We start from the raw sequence: 24184 nt of genomic DNA, 5'->3' as shown, positions 1-24184 counted from the left end.
AACCCATGTATCCTGCATTAGAAGCACAGAGTCTTAAAAACTGGACCACCAGGGGAGTCCCAGGAGAGTTTTCAGTGAATCTCCTCCAGTATCTTAGGACCCTTCCTCCCAGCCACATACATACTTTTTAATTTTTCAAATTAAGCCTAGAGAAAACAGAGTAATACAATAAACATGAAGGATATACAACTCTGCAACTAGAGTCAATAAATAAACATTTTGTCCATGGTACGTTTCATCCCAACATGCATCAATGTGAATCTCCTACTAAAAAGTTATTCTCCTACATCAGTTCAATTATTTTTTGGTTTTTAGCACAGTGGTTCTCAACCAAGGGGGTCTGATTCTGTGCTCAGAGGATATCTGGCAATGTCTGGAGACATTTCTGTCACCACTGAGGGGTGGGCACTACTGGCATCCAGGGGGCGGAGGCCGAGGATGCTGCCTAACATACCCCTGGGCGGTGGTGCCCAAGATAGCCCAATGCGACAAAGAATTATCTAGCCAAAATGTCCACAGAGCCATGGTCAAGAAACTGTTCTACAACACCCAAGAAACAACATTGGTTCAATAAGCATATTCGGAATTATGAAATAGCATTATCCTTTCAAGGAAAAAAACCATGAAGAGTTACACAGGTAACTGTGACAAGAAGTCAAGATTGGCATTTGCTGGGTTAAAGCTTTCTAAGAGGCCCCTAGAAGTCTTTCTAAACATGCACTGCCTTAAAATGTCAATCATCCAAATATAAATAAAATTCAATAGTCTGATGTTCATATAACCATAGGTGTATGCTTACAATTACTTATTTATAATTTTTTTTTCCAAAATCCATTGATTAGAAAAAATGAAAAGTGTGATTCTCCCCCAGGTAGTTTAGGATGCAGAAAAGAAGGCCTTTATACACAATCTGGAAAAATGAACACTTGAACAATCTAGTAATTCTATTTCTAGTAAATTATTAGAGATGTATGTAAAAATGAAGGTCCCACCACTAAACCTTCCCAGAAGGAGGCTTCACTATGGAATTGGTGTTTAATATTCTATGCATGTCTTTCGAACTCCCACTACATACGAGTATAGCATGAAATGACAGCATTGTTCTGTAAGTTCTCATCTGTCACCTCGTCCATGTGTAAGAGTGTCTCCAGAGTATATGTGTACAGGGAGCAATGGGAACACACATTTTGACTGATATTAAGTATTTCCACATTGGTTTTCAGGTGGAGTACCTAAAGGACATTCCCACTGGCAACCCACTGGCATGCCTATTTCCATACATCTTTGCCAATACACTGGGTATTGTGAAAAATCTAAGGTTCTAGCAACACTGTGGGTATGAGGCAATTATGGCAGTGTAACTCCCCTTACCTCAATGACCATCTCTTTGTGGATTTATTGGTCAATTGGGTTTTGTCTTAAGAGGCTAATTTATTTATTTATTTATGCTAGTTTTCACTGAAGTATAGTTGATTTACAATGTTGTGCCAGTACCTGCTGTATGGACTCAGTTATACACAAATATGCGTTCCTTTTTTTCACATACTTTCCCATAAAGGTTTATCACAGGATACTGAATATAGTTCCCAGTGCCATACAGTGGGACCTTGTTTATCCATTCTAAATGTAAGAGTTTGAATCTACCAATCCCCAAATCTCAGTTCAACCCTCTCCCTCCATCCCTCCCCAACCACAAGTCTGTTCTCTGTCTGTGGGTCTATATTTTGTAGATAGGTTCATTTGTGCCACTTATCATATCATATGGTATTTGTCTTTTTCTTTCTGACTCAGTATGGTAATCTCTAGTTGCATCCATGTTGCTATAAATGGCAATATTCCATTTTTTTACGGCTGAGTACATTGTATGTATGTACCACATCTTCTTTATCCATTTATCTGTCCAAGGCCATTTAGGTTGTTTCCATGATTTGGCTATTGTGAACAGTCCTGCTATGAACACCAGGGTGCATATATCTTTTTGAACTATAGTTTTGTCTGGGTTTATTTCCAGGAGTGGAATTGCTGAACCATATGGCAGTTCTATTTTCAGTTTTTTGAGGAACCTCTATATGTTTCCATACATTTATTTCCACTATATTTTTTTTTACAGTGGCTGCACAAGTTTGCATTCCCACCAACAGGGTAGGAGGGTTCCATTTTCTCCACACGCTCTCTAGCATTTATTTGTAGATTTTTTAATGATGACCATTCTGCCCAGTGTGAGGTGGTAACCTCACTGCAGTTTTGATTTGCATTTCCCTAATAATTAGCTTAGGGCTTCCCTGGTGGCTCAGTGGTAAAGAATCCATGTGCCAATGCAGGAGACATGAGTTCGATCCCTGGGTTGAGACTGCCTAGAGAAGGAAATGGTAACCACTCCAGTATTCTTGCCTGGGAAATCCCATGGACAGAGGAGCTGGAGGGATTGAGTTAAACACAACTTACAGACTAAACAACAACAATAATAATTAGCAATGTTGAGAAGATGCTTATTTATCTATTGAGTTACTCTTCCTTTTTTAAAAAAATAATCAGCTTGTTATTAACTGTGGCTATACTTAACTATCATAGAATAAAAAATAAAACAATTTCAATTAGAAAAATTCCAAGTATGCTTCAATCACTTTATGCATGAATAAATCAGTAATATTATGAATAATCAGTAATATTAGTGACACAGAAAGAATTGCAAGAAAATGTTTAACAAGTTAGTAGGGTGATCATTTTAGAAAAGAGAGTCAATATCAGAAATGTGGCTCTGGAACAAAAACAGACCCACATAGAAGAGAAGAAAAAGTTCAGAAACAAAATTTGATAATATATAAAAATTTAATTAATAAATTTTACTAACAGAAAAAAATCTTTAAGTAAAAACAGGACCCTAATCAGTGGGGGGAAAAATATGATTTTCATCTGATGTGCCCAATACAGTTGGCTAACTACTTAGAAAGAAAACTAGATTCTGATCTTTTACCATAATTACTACCAAAAAAAAAAAAAAAAAAACACTTGAGGTCCAACCCCCAACCAAAAAGCTTTCAAGCACTAAAAATAGAGAGGCCATATGAAAAAGTAATTGGCAGATACTCCACATAAATTATAAATATTCATAGTAATGAAACAGCATGAATGAAATTAAAAGACAAATGACAAACTGGGAGCAAAGATAAACCATTAATGAAAGGCAAAGAGTACTTAAAATATATGGAGCCCTTACAACACAATTGATAAAGCTTTCTAATAGAGTAAAAAAAGGTGAGGGAACCAAGTAAATATTTTAAAACATATAAAAAAAATTCACCTTTACTAGTACATGAAAAAAATGTATATAAAATACCAGTACCAATGTTCTCTTTGATGAAGTTTCAAAAAGAAAGGTGAAAAATTTCATCTGAGCCCAGGGGTCAAAAGTCCTACAATCCAATCACAGAAATCCCCTGGAATCTTCATAAGAGCTTCTATACCAATAAGTAAAATTAACAAGGTTGCTGGCTAGAGATTCAATATTCAAAAATAAATTTTATTTCTATATATGAACAAGTGGAAGATGAAATATTAAATAAACATACCACTTACAATAGCATCAAAAATCATGAAATTCTTAAGGAAAGTGTTTACTAAATATGTACCCTATCCAAGCACTGAAGAACTAAGTAAATGGAAGGATTTAAATGTTTCTAGATGGGGAAAACTTCATACTGTTAAGATGTCAATTGCCCCACAATGATCTATAAATTCAGTGAAATTCCATATAAAAATTCCAGGAGGCTTTATTTATTTAAGTTGATGTGTTGATTCGAAAATTTATGACATACCAAGAACTTAAGAGTAGCCAAAGAATTCTGTAAAACAAAAGTCAACCTGGAGGACTCACTACCAACTGCCAGGACAAAGTATAATGTTATAATGTCCTTGACATAAAGGATCAAAACATAAATCAGTGCACCGTATAGAGCCCAGATGTCCAGACATATGTGGACAATCAGTTTTTGACAAAGGTACCAAGGCAATTCAATGGAAGAAAGGGAAATCTTTCAGTAAATCGTGATAACTAAAGTATCAACATAAAGAAACAAAACCAAACCAAAACAAAACAAAAAACAAAACCTACACCTCATACCATACACAAAATATAATTTTAAAAGGAACCAAAGGGACTTCCCTTGCTGTCCAGTGGTTAAAACTCCATGCTTCCATGGCAGCGGGGCTCAATCCATGGTCAGGGAGCTAAGATTCCCACATGCTGCTCATTGCAGCTGGAGGGGAAAAAAGATTAAAAAAAAAAAAATGAAGCAAAGACCTAAATGCAAAACCCAGAACTATAAGACACACAGGAAAATATTTGTGGCCGTAGGCTAGACAAAGATTTGTGACATAGGACACAAAAAGTATTAAATGATAAAAGAAAAAACTGATAAATTCAATCTCACGAAAATTGAAGATATACGATCTTCAAAAGTGAAAGTGAAGTTGCTCAGTCATGTCTGACTTTTTGCAACCCCATGGACTGTAGCCTACCAGGCTCCTCTGTCCATGGAATTTTCCAGGCAAGAGTACTGGAGTGGGTTGCCACTTCCTTCTCCAGGGGATCTTCCCGACCCAGGGATCAAACCCAGGTCTCCCACATTGCAGGCAGACACTTTACCATCTGAGCTACCAGGGAAGCTACGATTTTCAAAAGACATCATTAAAACAATGTAAAGGCAAGCTGAAGACTGGTAAAACATTACTTTCAATACATGTATCTGACAAAGGACTTAATCTAGAACATATATGCTTTAAAAAGTTCCTAAAAACACAGTAAGACAAGCAACCTGATGAGCAGGAAAAACATTTGGACACTTCACAAAAGATGCAGAAATGATGCACAAGCACATGAAAAGATACCCAACTTCATTAGTCAACAGAGAAGTGCAAATCAAAACCACATTAAGGTATCCATTTCAATAACCAAAATACATGTTTTTAAAAATGACAGTGCCAGGTTATGGTGAAGATATGCAAAAACTGGAACTCATATTCATTGCAGGTAGGAGTATAAAGTGGTTAGATCACTATAGAAAACAGCCAGTTCTCCTATAATTCATTATATACAATTCCCCTATGGCAAGTGTATATACCGTATTCATTCCTAGGTAATTGCCCAAGAGAAAGGAAAACATAGGCTTGCATATGAATGTTCATAAAAGCTTCATTCATAACATTCAAAAGCTGAAGTGACCCAAATATTCACCAACAGGTCAGTGGATAAAGCAACTATGTGTGTTTGTTTTTGGCCATACTATGTGGCTTGTGGGATTTTAGTTACCCGACCAGTATGGGCCCTCCACAGTGAGAGAGGGGAGTTTTAGCCACTGGACTGCCAGAGAATTACCCTGGATAAACTAACTGTGACACAGTTATACAACGGAATGCTACTCGGCAAAAAGAAGGGACAAACTACTAATACAACAAAATGAATGATGCTTAAATCACTGGGCTGAGAAAGAAAAGCCTGACTCCAAAGATACATACTATATGATTCCATTTATATAAAATTTTAAAACAAGAACAAACCTTATTGTGACAAAAAGGAAATCAATGCTGGTCTGGGAAAGAGAGCGTGCAAAGGGACACAGGAAACTCCTAGGATGATGGAGATGTTTTATATCTTGATTGGGTAATGGTTATATGTGTAGACAGTTGTCAAAAACTCTCTAAACTTTACATTTAAAACAGGTGTTGTTGTTGTTCAGTCTCTAAGTCATGTCTTGACTCTGCAACCTCGTGGACTGTAGCATGCCAGAATATTCTCCTCCACTATCTCCCCAAGTTTACTCAGATTCGTGTCCAAAAATAGGTGTGTTGTATTCAAATTATAGCACAAAAACTAGATTAAAAAAAATGAAAATATAGAGACCATCTTCAGCCTTTCAGCAAAGATTTAAAAAGCAACATTAATATTAAAAAATATCTATGTAACAATTATACATAAATTTTATATATATGGGTCACATTAAAAATCACCTGAGATTCTTACCCCTGAGGTCAGAGCTGGCAACACCCATATGGGGAAAACCACTTCAATGGCCAAAACATGCCACATGGGGAAAGACACAACCCGGCTTGGCACTTCCACCAAAACACGTAACCTGAATCTCAATGTGAGTTAAAACCTATCTGAGCAGAGTCTGCATTACAACTAGTCTTCACTCTTCAGAACTACTGACACTGTGACACTGAAATTCCAAGGAGAAAATGTTGGACACAGGACAACTAACTGGGATGCATGATGCTCTAAGATTACTTTCAACGTTGAATTTCCAGAATGTAGTAACTGCATTATGGTTATGCAAGGAGCTGCCCCAGCTTTTAGGAAATATGCCCCTTTGGCATGAACAAAGAGATAAAAGGGGTAGAATGTCTGCATATAACTGCCTAAAAATTCTGGAAAAAAAAACGGGGGTGGGGTGGGTAGGGGTGAGGCAGAGACAGAAAGACAGTGGGAGAGAGGGAGGGACAAGCGAGAGAAAGTGACAGAGGATATGCGAATTAAAGCAAAGACCAGGGCTCCCCTGGTGGCTCAGTGGTAGAGTCCGCCTGCCTATGCAGCAGACATGGGTCTGATCCCCAGTCGTCAGAGCAACTAAGTCAATGTGTCACAACTATTGAACCTGTGCTTTAGAGCCCAGGAGCTGCAAATACTGAGCCCGCATGAAGCCTGTGTGCCCTAGAGCCCACGCTCTGCAACAGGAGAAGCCACTGGAATGGGAAGCCTGCGCACCACAACTACAGCCCCTGCTCACCACAACTAGATGAAAACCTGGCAGCAATGAAGACTCAGCACAGCCAAAAATAAAAATATATAAAATTACAAATAAATAAAGTAAGGCTATTTGCAAGTCTACTATTCTGGCAATCTTCCCCAAATTTGATATTAATGCCAAGAAAAAGTTGAAAATAAAAATAAACACAATATCTCAGGGACTTCCCTGCCAGTCCAGTGGTTAAGGCTCCCTGATTTAACTGCAGGGGGAATGGGTTCAATCCCTGGTCATGGAACTAAGATCCTGGATGCTGTGCAGTGTGGCAAAAAAAAAAAAAACTTTCTAAGGTTGAATCAGTTTGGAACTGGACTTCTCCAACTTGGATACATATCACTCAAGCATCTTGGTAAAAATGCACATTCTGCCTCTGCAGGTCTAGGGTGGAACCTGAGAGCTTACATTTCTCAAGTGGCTTTACTGCTAGCCAGAGACCAGCGTGGGGGAAATCTGTCCTCCAAGATAAGTTCCACAGAATGGAAGACAAGGCTCAGGAAGTCACAGGCTCTCCTCTCAAGGGCCTGCAGGAGAGAAATTCATATTGATCTTAAAGGGGGTAAGAAATACCCCACCCTGAAATACACCACTTTGGCCCAAATATCTTTTTGAGTTGCAGGGAATGGATAAACAGAAAGACCGCAAAAAAAAAAGTACCCTCCCCCCATTTGCCTAAAGGCAGGTCGTAAATGTTCCTCTGTGAAAGCATGTGTCCCCTCCTACCAGGGAGGTAAGGTGACTTAATCACCAGGCAGAACTCTAGACCCTTATCAGCCCAGAGACAGCATAGCGAACTTAACTAAACAATCTTTATCTTTCATTAGTTTACGTATCTACCTTCCCACAATTTATTAGCCCTTGAAGCTCAAAATCCTCTTGTCATTTCTCCATAAATGAACTGTCTGTGGTTAAAATGGGTTTCCCAGGTGGTGCAGTGGTAAAGAATTTGCCTGCTAGTGGAGAAGGCAATGGAACCCCACTCCAGTACTCTTGTCTGGAAAATCCCATGGACAGAGGAGCTCGGTAGGCTGCAGTCCATGGGGTCGCTAAGAGTCGGACACGACTGAGTGACTTCACTTTCACTTTTCACTTTCATGCATTGGAGAAGGAAATGGCAACCCACTCCAGTGTTCTTGCCTGGAGAATCCCAGGGATGGGGGAGCCCAGTTGGCTGCAGTCCATGGGGTCACTAAGAGTCGGACACAACTGAGCAACTTCACTTTCACTTTTCACTTTCATGCATTGGAGAAGGAAATGGCAACCCACTCCAGTGTTCTTGCCTGGAGAATCCCAGGGATGGGGGAGCCTGGTGGGCTGCCATCCATGGGGTTGCACAGAGTCAGACACGACTGAAGTGACTTAGCAGCAGCAGCAGCAGTAGACACAAGAGATTTCGGTTTGATCCCTACGACAGGAAGAGCCCCTGGAAGAGGAAATGGCCACCCACTCCCAGTATTCTTGGCTGAAAAATTCCATGGACAGAGGAGCCTGGTGGGTTACAGTCCTTGGGACTGCAAAGAGTCTAACATGACTGAGCACACATGCACGTGGTTAAAATGGTAAATCTCTGGATCTGACTGCTTTCTAGTTTTCATTCCTGTGAGGCATCCCATAGATATACAAAATATGGTAGCCTACCTGCTCGTTTTCCTCTCTCCACCTTTAAGATTTTGCTGTGTATTTAAAAAATGTTTAATTTCCTGGGATTTTAGTTGTACTTAATGAGCTCCAAAACTCTGGCCACCTGATGCGAAGAGCGGACACACTGGAAAAGACCCTGATGCTGGGAAAGATTGAGGGCAGGAGAAGAGTGGTGACAAGAGGATGAAATGGTTGGATGGCATCACTGACTCAATGGACAAGAGTTTGAGCAAACTCCAGGAAATGGTGAAGGCAGGGAAGCCTGCCATGCTCAGCAGTCCATGGGGTCACAAAAAGTCAGACACCACTTAGTTTGAATAATAACAAATATTACTTAGCATAAAAGTATAAGCAATCTTATACTTAGTATAAAAGTTTAAGGGATCTCTTGTGAGTATGAGATTCAACTTCATGTAAATTGAACTATATGTGAATTTATAGTTATGTAAAAAAATTAAAAATAGATAAATTTCATGTGCACCTGATCACAGAACAGCATTACTCACAATGGCCAAAAGGTCGAAGCAACCTAAGTGTCCATCAATGAATGAACAGATAGACAAAATGCATTATATACATAGCAGAGAATACTATTCAGCCTTAAAAAGGAAGGAGATTCTGCACACGTTACTTCAAGGATGAACCTTGAGGTCATTATGCTTAATGAAATAAGCCAGTCATGAAAAGAAAAATGCTGTACGATTCCACTTATAGGAGCTATTTGGAGTAGTCAAATCATAGAAGAAGTAGAATGGTGGCTTCAAGGAGCTGGGGGGTATGAGAAATGGAGGGAGTTACTTAATTTGTGAGGAATTTCAACTTGGTCAGATGGAGAAGGAAATGGCAACCCATTCCAGTATTCCTGACTGGAGAATCCCATGGACAAAGGAGCCTGGCAGGCTATAGTCCGTGGGACCGCAAGAGTCGGATATGACTTAGAGACTAAACCACCACCAGATGAAAAAACACTAGAGGTTGGCTCCACAACAATATCAATATGTTTAATATTACTGAACACTTAAAAACACTATATTAAAAATGGCTAAGATAGTATATTTTATGTTATGCCTATACTACCATAAATTTTTTAAAACTAAAAAAAAAAAAAAGATTTTCATGATGGTGATTTCTAGTTCACTGGGCAGCAACTATCTTCAACAGAGTGATAAAACAACATGGAATATCAAAATATACATTTTTTTTTCATAAGATGCATATCAAGGCTCATTAGATATTAAATTCACAGTATCTCCCTGTGTGTCACACTAATCAAAAATATATCAATTTTTAATAAGAAATATGAGTTTCATCTTTGGGTCATGTATGTTCAACAACCATCACAGTACATGATAGATACTGAAACACATGTGCCAAGTACTAAGGCTCATGAGTGATTGCCCCAGAAATCACTCACCGGGGGTAGCTGGAAGGTAGTCACCTGCTGTGTGTCCCTCAAACTCGCTTCCTGAAGAATGGAAGTGTCTTGCAGGACTGAAAGAGATAAGAAAAGAATCTCATAAAAATCTGAGTCTCTTTTCTCACCTGTAGAAAGAGGATTACCAGATGACGCACGTAAAAAGCATTTGCAAACCATAAGGATTTCTATTGCTTTGTTTTCAGACATGTCAATGTGGGCTTTAAAACGAAATGCTTGGGTTCCAGTTGGCTCTGCCACCAACCAGCTATGTGACTCCCTTCAGGTCCAGGGACCTCAGCTCTATTATCCACAATATGAGGGAAATAAAGGTTAAAACTCCATGGAGTTAAAGCTCAGTAAGAGCTGTTGGCAACAAAGATTTTGTGGGACTCTAGTGTCATGTAAATTTATACATTTATATGTTTATAAATTGCAAAGCTCCTTAAGGAAGCCTGTCTTTCTTATCTCTATTAGATGCCCCTGGAAGAGTACTTGGCACAATGCCCTAACCACTAATCACACAAAAAATGTAGAGTGCAGCACTGGGATCATCTCACTTTCCCTTATCCTGGGCTACCAAGAGCCTCTGCTATATTCTCATGTGATTTCTCTCCCCTGACAAGCTCCTGCCTGCGCTTCTGCAAGAAATGAGCCATACACCTGGCCTATGGTGCAGTCATGTCAAATGAGCTGTGTTTCAAAAAGTGCTCCTTTCATAGAATAAACTTGGAAAGATGCACTATCATCTCTCAGTTTAGAGAAAATTCAGATTAACCCCAGCTCATAATGCAAAATCAGTGCCAAATAGAAGCCAATGCTCCTCACCTTTTACACCTGGGATGCAAAGCTTTCTGCAAACAGGGGCAGGTGTAACTGCTTGGAACAAGAGCCTAAGACAGGAGCCAGCTCAGCCAGCAGTGACATTTAGGGAGCAGTACCCTATGGAAGGCAGCCTCATCACATAGCTGCCAGAAGCTCAGGGTTGGTGGGCATGGATTTGAGAAAGGGATTTTTTAAAAAATAATTATTTTATTTATTTGGCTCTGCCAGGTCTTAGCTGTGGCACTCTGGATCTTTTATCTTTGTTGTGGCATGCTGGATATTTAGTTGTGGCATGCAAACTCTTGGTTGCAGCATGTGCGATCTAGTTCCCTGACCAGGAATCAAACTTGAGCCACCTGCATTGTGAACATAAGAGTATCAGTCACTGGACCACCCAGGAAGTCCCTTGAAGAAGGGATATTTTAATTCTGCTCTCATACCTACCACCTTCTGAGGTATATAACACAGCCCTGCCCTACCTTTCAGCATGATAAATGAGCATGTCAATACTTTGAGGATTACTTTGAAAAGCTTTCAGCCTCTAAATAAAAACTGTATTTTGGGGAAAATCTTCAAGACTAGTAACTATATGGTTTTTACTGGAAATTCTTCCCAGTGATCAATCACCTGAATGTTTAAGGTATTGCTAATAGCTAACTCTCATCATGCTTTTTTTGTCCATTTATTATTGCTCAGGGAAATGGCAGCACTGACCCTTCTGACACGCAGTAGCTGGCTTATCTCAGAACTCTACCAGGAAGTGAGTAGGCTGACACAGTTCCTTAAGACCCTCTCACAGCCACCTGTAGAACCTGTACAACCCAGGTTGCTGGCACGGGCATGCATGCTAGGTCACTTCAGTCGTGTCTGACTCTTTGCAACCTTATGGGCTATAGGCCACCAAGCTCCTCTGTCCATGGGATTCTCCAGGCAAGAATATTGGAGTGAGTTGCCATTTTCTCCTCCAGGGATCTTCCCAACCCAGGGATTGAACCTGCATCTCTTGGGTCTCCTGCAATGGCAGGCGGGTTCTTTACCACCAGTGCCATCTGGGAAGCATTGTTTATTTGGGCAAATGGTTGTTCCTCATGCCTGCGGTTGTGGGCTGAATTGTATCTCTGCTGAATTCATATTAAAGTCCCAACCCCCAATACCTCAGAACGGGAATATATTTGGACATAGGATTTTTCAAGCAGTAATTAAGTTAAAATGAGGTAATGGGAATGAGCCCTAATCCAATATGCCTGATGCTCTCATAAGAAGAGATTAAGACACAGACATACATAACGAAGACCATGTTAGGACACAAATTTCTGTTGTTTCAGCTGCCCAGTGTGTGGGACTGTATTATAGCAGTCCCAAAAAACTAGCACATCTGTCTTGACTTTTAACCAAGGAAAGGTTGGAGTTTATTTGATCTGTACAAAAATCAGTATAGTTTCACACATAAAGAAATATAATATGTAACTTTTCTACACTCCAAAGCTTATTATAGTAAAGACAACTTCCGTGAATCACCAAGAATGGATTTCTGGTCTCCTTATACTTTCTTCTGTCATCTATAACTGTAGTACAAAGTGATAAGTCCACCTGAGCTAACCCTCACAACCATATAGGTCACTCCCTTCAACCTGAGAGCACCAATTTTTTCCATGGTGATTACAACTAAAAATCAGGGGCAGGGGACTTCCCTGGTGGTCCAGTGTTTAAGACTCCATGCTCCCCATGTAGGGGCTCAGAGTCAATCCCTGATTAGGGAACTAGATCCCACATGCTACACGGTACAGCAAAAAAAAAAAAAAATCTTAAAGAAAAAAAACCCCTGGACTTTCATGGTGGCTCAGTGGCAAAGAATCCACCTGCCAATGCAGGAGACAAAGGTTCAATCCCTGGTCGAGGAAGATTCCACAAGTCTCGGAGCAACTAAGTCTGTGCACTACAACTACTGCGCTCACGCGCTGCAACTGCTGAAGTACATCTCAGGGTCCGGGCTCTGCATGAAAAGCCCACGTACCGCAACTGGAGAAAAACCCTCAGAGCAACAAAGACCTGGCACAGACAAAAAGAAAGAAGTAAAATTAAAAAACAAACACCCTAGGATGCCACAACTAAGAGTGTGAACTCCACAGTGCAGCCAAAAAAAAAAAAATTCACGGGCAACGCAGGCCCCCTATTCAGTATTTTATGGGTAGCCAGGCATACCTCATTTTATTGAACTTTGCAGATATTATGTGTTTTAAAAAGTAAAGATTTCTGGCAACTCTGCATCAAAGCAATCCTACTGGTGCCATTTTCCCAACAGCATTCGCTTACTTCATGTTTCTGTGTCACATTTTGAGACTTCTCATAATATTTCAAACTTTTTCATTTTTATTATATTTGTCACAGTGATCTGTGATCAGTGATCTTTGATGTTACTATTGTAATTGTTCTGGGGTACCATAAACTGTGCCCACATAAGACAGCAAATTTAACAGATAAATGTTGTGTGTGTTGTGCTGGCTCCCTCATTTCTCTCCCTCTTCTTGGACCTCTATTCTGTGAGACACAACAATACTGAAATAAGGCCAATGAACAATCCTACAATGGCCTCTAAGTGTTCAAATGAAAGGAAGAGCCACATACCTCTCACATTAAAAGATTTAAAACAGTGAGGAAGGCATATCAAAAGCTGAAACAGACTGAGGGACTTCCCTTGTGTGGCCCAGTGGCTAAGACTGCACTCCCGATGCAGGGGGTCTGAGTTCAATCCCTGGTCAGGGAACTAGATCCCACAAGTAGCAACTAAGAGTTTGCATGCAGCAATTAAAGATTCTGCATGCCACCAACCAAATAAATAAATATTAAAAACAAAAAAAGCTGAGACAGGCTAAAAGCTAGGCCTCTTGCATCAAACAGCCAAGTTGTGAATGCAAACAAAAAGTTATTGCAAGAAATTAAAAGTGCTACTCCAATGAACATACAAGAAAGTGCAATAGCCTTATTGCTGATACAGTGGAAGTTTTAGTGGTCTGGATAGATCACTTACGGGAGTGAGTGATCAAAACCTAATCCAGAACAAGGCCGTAGTTCTTTTTATTCTGCAAAGGCTGAGAGAGGTAAAAAAGCCATAAATAAAATGTTTGAAACTAGCAAATGCTGGTTCACAAGGTTCAAGGAAAAAAGCTCTTCTCCATAATATAAAAGTGCAAGGTGAAGCAACAAGTTATCCAGAAGATCAAGTTAAGATCATTAACGATGGTGCCTACACTGCACAACAGATTTTCAGTGTGGATAAAGCAGCCTTATATTGGAAGAAGATGCCACATAGGGCTTTCATTGCTACAGAAAGGGCAATGCCTGGCTTCAAAGCTTTAAAGAACAGGCTGACTCTCTTGTTAGGCACTAATGCAGCTGGTGACTGTAAGTTGAAACCAATGCTTATTTACCATTCCCAAACTCCTAGGACCCTGAAGAATTATGCTAAAGCCACTCCGCCTGTGCTCTATAAATGGAACAAAGCCTAGATGACAGCACATCTGGTTACAACATGGTTTACTGAATATTTTAAGCCCCACTGTTGAGACTTACTGCTCAGAAAAAAAGATTCCTTTCAAAATAGTACTGCTTTTTGAATAGTCACCCAAGAGATCTCTGACAGAGATGTACAAGATTAATGTTGTTTTCATGCCTACTAATACAACATCCATTCTGAAGCTCATAGATAAAAGAATAGTTTCAACTTTCAAGTCTTATTATTTAAGGTAAGAAATACATTTGACAAAGCTATAGCTGCCATACATAGTGATTCTTCTAATGGATCTGGACAAAGTAAACTGAAAATCTCCTGGAAGGGATTCACTGTTCTAGATGCCATTAAGAACATTCACAAGAACATTCCTGGTGGTCCAGTAGTTAGGGGCTTCCCACATAGCTCAGTTCGTAGAGAATCTGTCTGCAATGCAGCAGACTTGGGTTCGATCCCTGGATCGGGAAGATCCCCTGGAGAAGGAAATGGCAACCCACTCCAGTATTCTTGCTTGGAGAATCCCATGGACAGAGGAGTCTGGCAGGCTACAGTCCATGGGTCGGAAGAGTTGGACACAACTTAGCAACTAAACTACCACCACCAGTGGTTAGGACTCAGTGCTTTCACTGCCAGGGCTCAGGTTCAACAGCTGGTCGGGGAACAAAGATCCCACAAGTCGGCATGGCCAGAGAAAAAAAACAAAACACTCATGGGAAGATACCAAAATATCAACATCAACACAACAGGAGTTTGAAAGAAGTTGACACCAATCCTCATGGATGACTTCGAGTGGTTCAAGGCTTGAGTGGAGGAAGAGACGGCAGGTGTGGTGGAAACAGCAAAGAAACAATTAGAAGTGAAGCTTGAAGAGTGACTGAATTGTGAAAATCTTATGCTAAAACTTGAAGAGTTGCTTCTTACAGGAGTAGAGAAAGCAGTTTCTTGAGATGACATCTACTCCTGGTGAAGATGCTGTGAAGACTGGTGAAATGGCAACAAAAGCTTTAGAATATTACATGAGCTCAATTGATACAGCAATGACAGTTTGAGAGGACTGATTTTATTTTAAAAAGAAAGAAGTTCTGTGGGTAAAATGCTATGAAACAGCATTATATACTACAGAAAAACTGTTCCTGAAAGGAATGATTCAATCGATGAGGCAAAAGTTAATTACTGTCTCATTTTAAGACACTGCCAACCTTTAGCAACTGCCATTTTGATGAGTCAGCAGCCACCAACATGGAGGCAAGATCTTTCATCAGCAAAAAGATTTCAACTTGCTGAAGGTTCACACAATGGTTAACAATAAATATTTTCAATTAAAATAAGTGCAAGTTTTTGAGACATAAATGCTATTATGCACGTAACAAACTACAGTGTAAATAAAAATTTCTTTTTTATGTACCGGAAAACCACAAGTTCATGTGATCCACTTTATTGAGATTATCTCCACTGGACAGACTAGGACACTGAGGTTTACAGAGTTTAGAAGCATGACCAGCGTCATAGCTGGAGGATTAAAAGCCAAGTGTATCTGCTGCCAAAGCCAACTGCTTGTGGCCATTAGTGCACTTTGTACAGACATGGCTAGCCACCATTCATGCCCTAAGTCCTGAAGATATCACCCTGTTCCCTAGGGGGCATTTTTATATTTTCTTTCAACATTATAAAATCTTGAGAGCAGAAAAAAGCTGAGAAAAGAGATGTTCAGAGAGATAAGAGGACATGGCTATACTCGGCTCCCCACGCAGGCCCTATTTGGACAGTGATGGTGCCCAGCTGTCTCCAAACCAACAAAACAAACTCAGAGATGCACCCTCAAAGCAGAGAGATGATGCAGCCCCAAAAAACACCTACTCACAGTAGAGGTCCCTCTGGGCAGACCTGGCACCACGAAGAGGACACTCTCATGAGATTCTCATTGAATTGTTCTAGGGAAGGACCAGACCCTGAAAAAGGTTCAGAGCCACTCAGGGGGCAGGAGAGAACCAAAAATGTCAAGAGCTACTTTGAAGTGCACAGGGCCAGATACAAACACCCCTCCCCCACTCCCATGGGTACCCTACCTGGGTCCCCGCTGAGCTGGCCCGAGAGCCTGCTTGGAAGCCCAGGGCTCTGAGCCAGAGCTATGGGCTGGGCATCCTGGCTCTTTGCAAGGTCACTGTGGGGCTCTGCTGGCAGCTGCTCTTGCTCTTGGTCTGGAGGGCTGTCCCCATCGTCAATCACCACAGGGTCTTCACAGTGCTTGAGCTGCAATCCCAGAGAGGGCTCTTTAGAGCTCGGTGGAGAGGTCCCTGGCCAGATGAGGACCAGCAATTGTGCCAGCGACTGGGCAAACTCCCCCCTCCCTGGGCCTACTGACCATTAACTCAACCACTAGAAGCACAGATCCCTCTTGTTCAGGGATATAAAGAGGGATGACATAACCGTGTCACAAATTAAAGCCTTTAGGTAATGGATTCTGCCTTTTGGGTTATCAAACTTCAACGTGGACGTAACGAAAGCACATGGCTCTAGATGGAATTCCTCATCCCTGGCCAGGGAATACGTGATCCCACCAAAGCATGAAAGTGCAAGGTGGCCACCCTCTAAACATCTGCTGCCCAGCCCCACTCTCTCCCTCTCCCTTCCCATCCTCCCAGCCAGCCTAGCCCAGCCCCTTCTGCTCACCCATTGCCAGGGTCTCCCCGGCTCTCGTTCCAAGGCCTCCACAGTGGACACAGCCTGGTCACCACTCTCAGGTTCCTGGGCCCGCACCCAGCCCTGGACTTCCCGGGGCAGGATGGCCAAGAACTGCTCCAGCACCAGCAGCTCCAGGATTTGCTCCTTGGTGTGCCTTTCAGGTCGCAGCCAGCCCCGGCACAGGTCCCAGAGGCGGTGTAGGGCCTCCCGGGGGCCTGCAGCCTCCTGGTAGCAGAAACGTCGGAAGAGGCGGCGGGAGGACTCGGGACTGGGAAGCTCACCCTGGGAGGAAGGGTTCTCTCCCGGTGGGCTCCTCATTTTCCTGGGCTCCTCACTTTCCTTTGGAGCCAAGACTCGGGGGCACAGGGCTGTGGGCATGATGGGATTTGATGGGGGTCAGCAGCAGAAGACGACCCTATTTCCAAACAGAAATCACTGGCTTCAATGTTCTGGTCTCCTGTAGTAGTTTTCTGGGGGTGGTGATGGGAAAAGTGAAAAAGCCCACAGAGATCAGCCTTTGGGAGAAACACCAGGATATGTGACAAGTGTCAGTGTGGATGATCCTTACACAAAGGCAGAGAAGGAACAACCCCATTCCCAAAAGCATCATTATATGATTTCCCTAACTGAGGACTGGATGAACAAGGCAGGCAGTCCAGGAGAAAAGCAGTGACATTTCAACGTGGCACTGGTGTTCCAAGCATCCCAGGAGACCAATGGGGCCACATGCAGGAGAGAGATGGTAATTAACACTCTGTGGTACCTTTGATGGCCAGGTCCTCCTGGAAGGGACCTGAAATGGACAAGCTGAGAAGGCTGCTATCTTGAGGCTTCAGAGCCAAAGTCACGGTCCTTGCCCTTGAGACCTTTATAAAATGAGCTGAAAAGACAAAGACAGACATGCACAGGAAAAACCTTCAAAGCTGATCCAGGACAGGAAATTCACCCTGCTGGTAGTGAGGGCCATCAGAGTTAGACCAACACAGAGCAAGTCAGCCTTGCTCAGTGGAGTATGCACCAGGAAGCAGGGAAGAAAGCAGACAGCCCAGGAGACACCCAGACAAAAGATGCGTGTGTGCATGCTCAGTCGCTCAGTTGTGTCCAACTCTTTGCGATGCGATGGACTGTAGCCCGCCAGGCTCCTCTGTCCATGGGGATTCTCCAGGCAAAAATATTGGAGTGGGTTGCCACGCCCTCCTCCAGAGGATCTTCCAGACCCAGGGGTCTAACCTGCATCTCCTGCATTACAGGCAGATTCTTTACTGCTGAGCCACCAGGGAAGCCCCCAAACAAGAGATGGGGGGAGTCAAAAGAGGCACATCCTGAGTTTACTAGAGAAAAATAACAGTAAGTATTTAAAAGCACCTGTGTTTTAAAAGGCGCCTCCACCCAATTCGCTAAAGTCTGAATAGTAAACTTCAGTATATATTTAAAGATGTCTTCGACCTTCGACCTGGCCTCCACCCATCTTGCCTTCTCTTCTCTTGTCATCTTCAAACCACAATGAAGAAAACCACACACACCTCACAGAACTTCCCCAGACAGGACAGAGGTGAGGCACTCATGGCACAGCCTCCACATATGCAGAGAAGGGGCTTGGGGGCCCCTGCATCTCCTCAGTGAACATATGCAGGACAACATCAGAGTAGCAGCCACTAAACCAGAGTAGGAGACCCAGGGAAAACGAATGGCAAATATGGTTCCACACAGTCCCCTCCCCCACCATCAGGCCTCTGAGATCCTTGGATGTGGTCCCTTGCTCTCAACACCCGGTTTAGGAGGCTCCCCAGCATGCCAGCACACATTACAGTTTGCCCCACCACCAGATTTCCTCCTGTGTCTGCTCCTGTATCTGACACCCAATCTCAGCCCTACTCAACTCCACCTTCCCTGAACTCGGCCATCACACACCTCCAGGGACTCTAGGTTCCTCAGGTCTGCACCCACCCTCAGTACTCTAGGGCATCTGGCTCTGGGTTTAGCCCATCATTCCTAACCAGAGAGTGTGTTCCTGTCACCCTGGCACCGGCACGTAGGAAGCTCGGAAATGATGAGTGATGAATGAATTAACGTTGATTAATTCAAGAGGATCCAACAGGGGGCGGGGCTTACTTAAAAGCAGCTCTACCAGGAGGAACGGAGGTGGATGAGCTGAAAGGGAAGGGGATGAGCATACCGTATGCCAGGGAAAGGGGCAAGCTTTCCTTTGATCCAGATTTCTCTCCCTTTTCCCTCCCTATACACCCACACCCAACCCCACCCTAACCAGCTGCCGGCTCCTCACCTCACAGCATGGAACTCCTCAGCGTCTACCTCAAAGCTCTCCTGCGGCGGAAGTCTACGGCGGCAGCTCCTCATCCTTCCAGCCCGGTCTCCCGGGTGTCCTTCCTGAGGCGGGTTCTCTGCGAGGGCCACTCTGTCCCTGGCTAGCCAAGACCCCGTCTCCTGCTCATCCAGAAAACCACAGCTCCGCTTAAGGAAGAAATGGGATCAAATGCAGGCGCCTGAAAAACATTTGTGTCGTCTCATCCCCCTGCCCAGAGATTCAGCGCTCAGCTCTGGGAAGGGAGGCCGGAGCGCGCGGGGCTGGGAGCCAGGGGACCGAGGAGCGCGCAGTCGCGTGCGCGGGCCGCAGAAGCCGGGGCCGCCCGGGTCGCACTCACCTCCTCGTCGAGTCCCAGTTGGCGGGCCGTACAGGCCTGACCGCCTCCGGAGCCCGCCGGACGCTGAGGAAAGGAAAGGCCGAAGCCCTCCGGCTCCCTCCCCTGGGACACTTCCTGCTCCGCTCTAGGACCGGGGAGGTCTCCGCATCTCAGTGGTTCTCTCCTCCGCCCCCCGGCCGAGGTGTGCGCTGGGGGTGACATTCGACACCCCCGGCCCGGCCCGGCCGGCGCGCCCCGCCCTGCCACGCCCCGCTTCGCGCGCGCCCAGGCCTCGGCGCCTGGCCGGGGGCTTTGTGGGTCCGCCGAGCCGCCTCTGCCGGGCCTCCCCGCGGGCTTGCGCTGGGGGCGCGCGTCCAGGCGGGGCGGGAGGCAGGGGCCTCGAAGGCGCGACGGGGACCGCGCCTGGAGGCGGGTGGCGGCGGGGCAGAGAACCGGGCCAGCGGGAGGGCTCAGGCGGGTGCGCCCTGCTGAGGGCGGCCGCCGGTGTGGGAAGGTTGGTCTCGGGGCTCCTCTCTTCTCTGTTCTCCCGCTTCGGACTCGTACAAGGGGCTTGTTTACTCCCAGAAGGGCCGATCCGGGAGCCGAGGCTGAATGCTGGACTTGGGAGGGGGAGCGGAGGAAGAAGGCTGCGGCGCACCGCGGGCCGTTACATTTCAGAATTCCCGTGTGGCACCCCCACCCGCTACCCCACGCCCGAAGGCCCATCCTCCTTCCAGCCAAAACCCCTCCTTGACGCCCTGGCCGCGGCCGCTGGAGAGCCGAGGAAGGCTCAGGAAAGGAAAACTCACCTCCCCGCTCTCTCCTCTATCGGATGCCCAAGGTGTCAGCCCTGTTTTCGGAGGGTTTGCGGAGTTTCACAGCTACTCGTTACACATCCCTTCTGGGCATCAGGACAACCCTAAGGAGGGCCCAGAGGGACTTCGGTCCGTGTTGGCCCCCAGTGGGTGGTCGGGGTGCTTATTGCTTCATTGAGTGTAGGGTGTAGCTAGGCGTGCTGCGATTCATGGGGTCGCAAAGAGGCGGACACGACTGAGCGACTGAACTGAACTGACCTGTAGCTAGCTGTTCACACTGAGTCAGGGGAACGGGCTAATGGACTTTGACTTGAAGTCGAGTCGCAGCGAGGGCCAGGAAGAATTAGGGCCTCTGGACGTCTAGACAGGGCTCCTTGCCACTACACTATGCTGAACATGTAGCTCGAAGACAGGTCTTCCTGGGACCATCCTTTATCTTTCAGGTTCTGGAGCTTGGGAGAAAAGCATGTCTGGGGGTCCTGAGCAGGGCTGATTAACACCAACACTTCTCTTTTTTCATCTGCTGGGCATTGAAGTCGAACTTTCCCATAGAAGAAGACAAAAGAGATGTCTCTATCTGCTAAAGAGGATGGGCTTCCCAGGTGTCTCAGTGGTAAAGAATTGGTAAAGAATCCGCCTGCCAATGCAGGAGCTACAGCATATGTGGATTGGATCCCTGGGTCTGGAAGATCCCCTGAAGGAGGAAATGGCAACCCACTCCAGTATCCTTGCCATGACTGAGCATGCAGACAGACTAGAGAGGATATACTACTGCAGATAACTGATGTCTGGTCAGATCAAGCAGAACAATACCAGTTCCCCTAAAGAAAGGAAGTGGCCTGGTTGAGCAGATGTGAAAGAGGTGGATGGACCATGAAACTGTATTTATTTATATTTTGGTGGTGCCGCATGGCATGTGGGGTCTTAGTTCCCCAACCAGGGGTGGAACCTGCACCCTCTGAATTGGAAGCACAGAATCGAAACCACTGGACCACCGAGGGGGGTCTGGAACTGGATTTCTTGGCATTGCTTTCCTCATTTCAAGGACTTGGGAGCCTTTTGTTTCTTCCTCTAAATAACAAATAATCATTCCTGAGTAAGGGAGTTAACAGGGGAGCCACCGTTTGGGGTATGCTTGGATTCTGTGACTTTTGCAGGAGATAAAGCAAAGGAGTAAAATTCATTTTTGTGAACAGTGATTGGTCCCCCAAATGACAGCCAGGTGCAGGCAGGGTCTCCCATCTCCCTGGAACCTGCAGATACCAGTGGGAACTACCCCCTTCAGATTTAACTGGATTCAACAGAACTCATGTACCCCCTTCTCAGGAGCACCAACCAGGCACCATGGCTTGGAGGAGAGGCTGGGGAGGAACCAAAAATTAGCCAAGGCAGGTCAGACTAAAGTGCTTTGGCAAACAGTGAAGCCTGCTCTAAAAGTCCAGATCCTATATGCCTGAGTTCCCAGCCCTGTGCTGTGATCAGTTGGGTGAGGGAACTACCTGTTGAGTGTTGGTAATCTGAGCTCATAGTTCTGTCCACTGCAGTTCTAAAGCAGGTAAATTCAGAGCCCAGAAATCCCTCACAGCATCAGATCAGTCCTCACTGTCCTGTCTAGTTCCTTCCCCTGAACTGACACCTCTCTGTGAACTATCTCTTCTAAGCTTTGTGTTTATTTACTGCATTTTGCTCAGTACAGTGGTTATGAGTCAAAGCACCTAGGTTAAAACCTGCCTCGTCAATTCCTAACCAGATGATCTTGGCTATACTTAACCTTTCTGTGCCTCAGTTTCCTCACCCAAAAATGGATAATGCTGTCTACCTTACTGAATGTGCGGGGCCGTTCAGTTATTTGACAAATGTGTACTGAGTACTCACTAGGCCTTCATGGTGCTAGGTTCTATTCTAGGTTCTCAGGGTGTCTGTGAACACAATTGGCTGAGGGGATCAGTGAGAAGGGCAGGACAAAATAACATGATCTGCTATGTTTGATTCGCACTGCAGAGGAAGAAGAACGTTGAGCAATATCAGGTAATGGATGCTGGGGATGGTCACAGTATTAAGAAAGAGGTCAGGGCAGGTTCCATTGTGATGGTGACATCTGAGATGAGGGAGTTGATCAAGCCCAAGCATGGGTGAAAACAGGGTCCCAAGTGGAGGCCACCATGACAGCAAAGGCCCTAAATGTGTAGAAGCACAGGGAGGCAGTTAGTGAGTGATGGCCATGGTGTGTCAGCTTGGGGTGGAGGTGGGGAGGCAACTGGAGACCGTGGGAAGGTACTTTCTTTGATATCAAATGGGATTATGACAGATACCACGAGTAAAGCAACAGAAAGTCCTGAATGTAAATGCTACTCAAGGACCATTGAGCTTTCTCACAAGTAATGTTTCACTTGGTTTCTATTATGTTGCTGATTGTATGTATTTTCATAAAGTGCTTGCTGTGTGCCACCAGTTTTGTCAGCCTTGGGGAGATCATAGTGGATAGACAATCCTGGCTTTTAGGAGCTAGAAGAGGAATCGGATGATAGATAGCATGAAAAAATAAATCAGGGTAAGGAGCCTGCTAGGGTGGTTGGGTAGGACCTTTATAAGGTAACATTTGAGCAGAGAGCAGGTGGAGGGCAAATTGAACAGAAGTGTGCAAGAAGATCATTCCAGCAGAGGAACAGCATATGCAAAGGCCATAAAGAAGGAGGTTTGTCCCCTAGCTAGAGAAAGGGGAGACTGGAATGGAGTGACCATGGATTTTACACTTAGAAGTTTTCAAGTGAGGGCATGGCTTGATGGGACTTAAATTTTATCATTATCACTGTGCTGAGCAGATTGGATCTGGATGGAGGGAGGCAGAGGCTATTTTTGAAGCAGCCACAGAAATGCAAGCAGGACATGGCTAATTTGGAGTCAGCTGGTGGAGGTGAGGCTGGTGAGCAGTAGCGGTTTCCTCCATGGTGTGCTGCTGGGTGTTAAAGGAGTGAGAAATGTGTGTAGTTTTGGCCCCAGTTGGGTGATTGGAGAGTCTGCCTGGGAAACAGCAAAACAGTTTCTGGGAAGGGGTTGGGAGCCGAAGATGAGTTTTGGACTTGATAGGTCTGAAATGCTCAAGACAAATAGCTATGATGGTTCTGGGAGAAAGCCGAGGCTAGAGGTGGAAATCTGTTGTCACAGCATGCAATAGGAGTTGAGATCCTAGGATAGACTAGCATGGGTAGAGGAGCTGTCTTGGAGGAGTTGAATGGGCCACACTAGATTTAGAGACTAGAAAGAGAGGAAAGAGATCCAGAGGGGAAAAAGAGGAAAGGGGCAGAGGAAGAAGAAGGAGCAGCCACTATGAGGTGGAGAGAAGTCTGGGCAGTGCTGAGCCTTGGAATCACATGCAGGTAACGGTGTTTTCAAGAAAGAGGGATAGTCAATGAAGGTAAGTGCTGCTGCAAGATAAATGAGGAAAAACCACTGATAAGAGCATTGACCCACGGTATTTGGTATAGAGCCCCCCTGAGCAGAACAGAGGTGGTAGAGCTGCTGGGATGGGCTGGTTTGGAAAGAGAAAGGAGGTGAAGCAGTGGAGACAATTGGGTAGAAAAAAGTGGCAGTAGCTGAAGGAGAATGCGTCCCATCTTAAAGATGGGAGAATTACAGTGTGTGGCTTAAAGGAAGAGGGGGCTGGGCAGGAGCCAGGAGGAGCAGAGAAGGGAGAAGAGGAGGCAAGGTGGTCTCTGGACCCTGAGCCTAACAGGGAGCAAGTGAGTGGAAGTCCTGGTGGACTTCTGAATACACAGACACTTCAGCAAAAGAAGCAGCAGGATGTGATGGTTTATTTTATGCATCAATTTGGCAGAGTCTTGGTGCCCAGTTATTTG

General features: G+C 44.5%; 2 protein-coding genes across 3 annotated transcripts in view; both read right to left on the bottom strand.

The window, feature by feature from the left end:
* The window catches only part of ZNF496 (zinc finger protein 496), a 30294-nt gene extending 12545 nt beyond the window's left edge, over positions 1–17749 (bottom strand). For both annotated transcript variants that reach the window (XM_055429210.2, XM_055429211.2), the window contains exons 1-4: positions 17634–17749; positions 16859–17285; positions 16255–16438; positions 9856–9932 (exon numbers count right to left, since the gene is read on the bottom strand). In XM_055429210.2, the coding sequence (XP_055285185.1) occupies positions 9856–9932; positions 16255–16438; positions 16859–17248 (651 nt within the window). In that variant the 5' untranslated portion in view covers positions 17249–17285; positions 17634–17749. The remainder of the gene's footprint in view (positions 1–9855; positions 9933–16254; positions 16439–16858; positions 17286–17633) is intronic.
* Positions 17750–19160: 1411 nt separating this feature from the next.
* LOC129558257 (uncharacterized) lies at positions 19161–20343 on the bottom strand. Its single transcript, XM_055429226.2, has 2 exons — positions 19534–20343; positions 19161–19374 (listed from the first exon to the last, which is right to left on the bottom strand). Exons 1-2 carry the CDS (start codon positions 20236–20238, stop codon positions 19297–19299), a joined length of 783 nt encoding a protein of 260 aa, XP_055285201.2. The 5' UTR covers positions 20239–20343; the 3' UTR covers positions 19161–19296.
* Between the last annotated feature and the right edge of the window lie 3841 nt (positions 20344–24184).

The sequence above is a fragment of the Moschus berezovskii genome, chromosome 8 (genome assembly GCF_049115385.1).
Source record: "Moschus berezovskii isolate FMDL1 chromosome 8, NW_MosBer_1.0, whole genome shotgun sequence".
Lineage (NCBI taxonomy): Eukaryota > Metazoa > Chordata > Mammalia > Artiodactyla > Moschidae > Moschus > Moschus berezovskii.
Note: the sequence above shows the minus strand (reverse complement) of the source record. Positions and strands in the feature narration are given on the sequence as shown.

What these genes read in the sequence shown, in the direction of transcription:
- LOC129558257 (XM_055429226.2), bottom strand. Translation starts at nt 20,238, where the DNA reads ATGGGCCTTCGGGCGTGGGGTAGCGGGTGGGGGTGCCACACGGGAATT. An exon ending in AACTGGGACTCGACGAGGAG is followed by an intron (nt 19,375 to 19,533) that starts GTGAGTGCGACC and finishes AATGTTTTTCAG; the next exon opens with GCGCCTGCATTTGATCCCAT.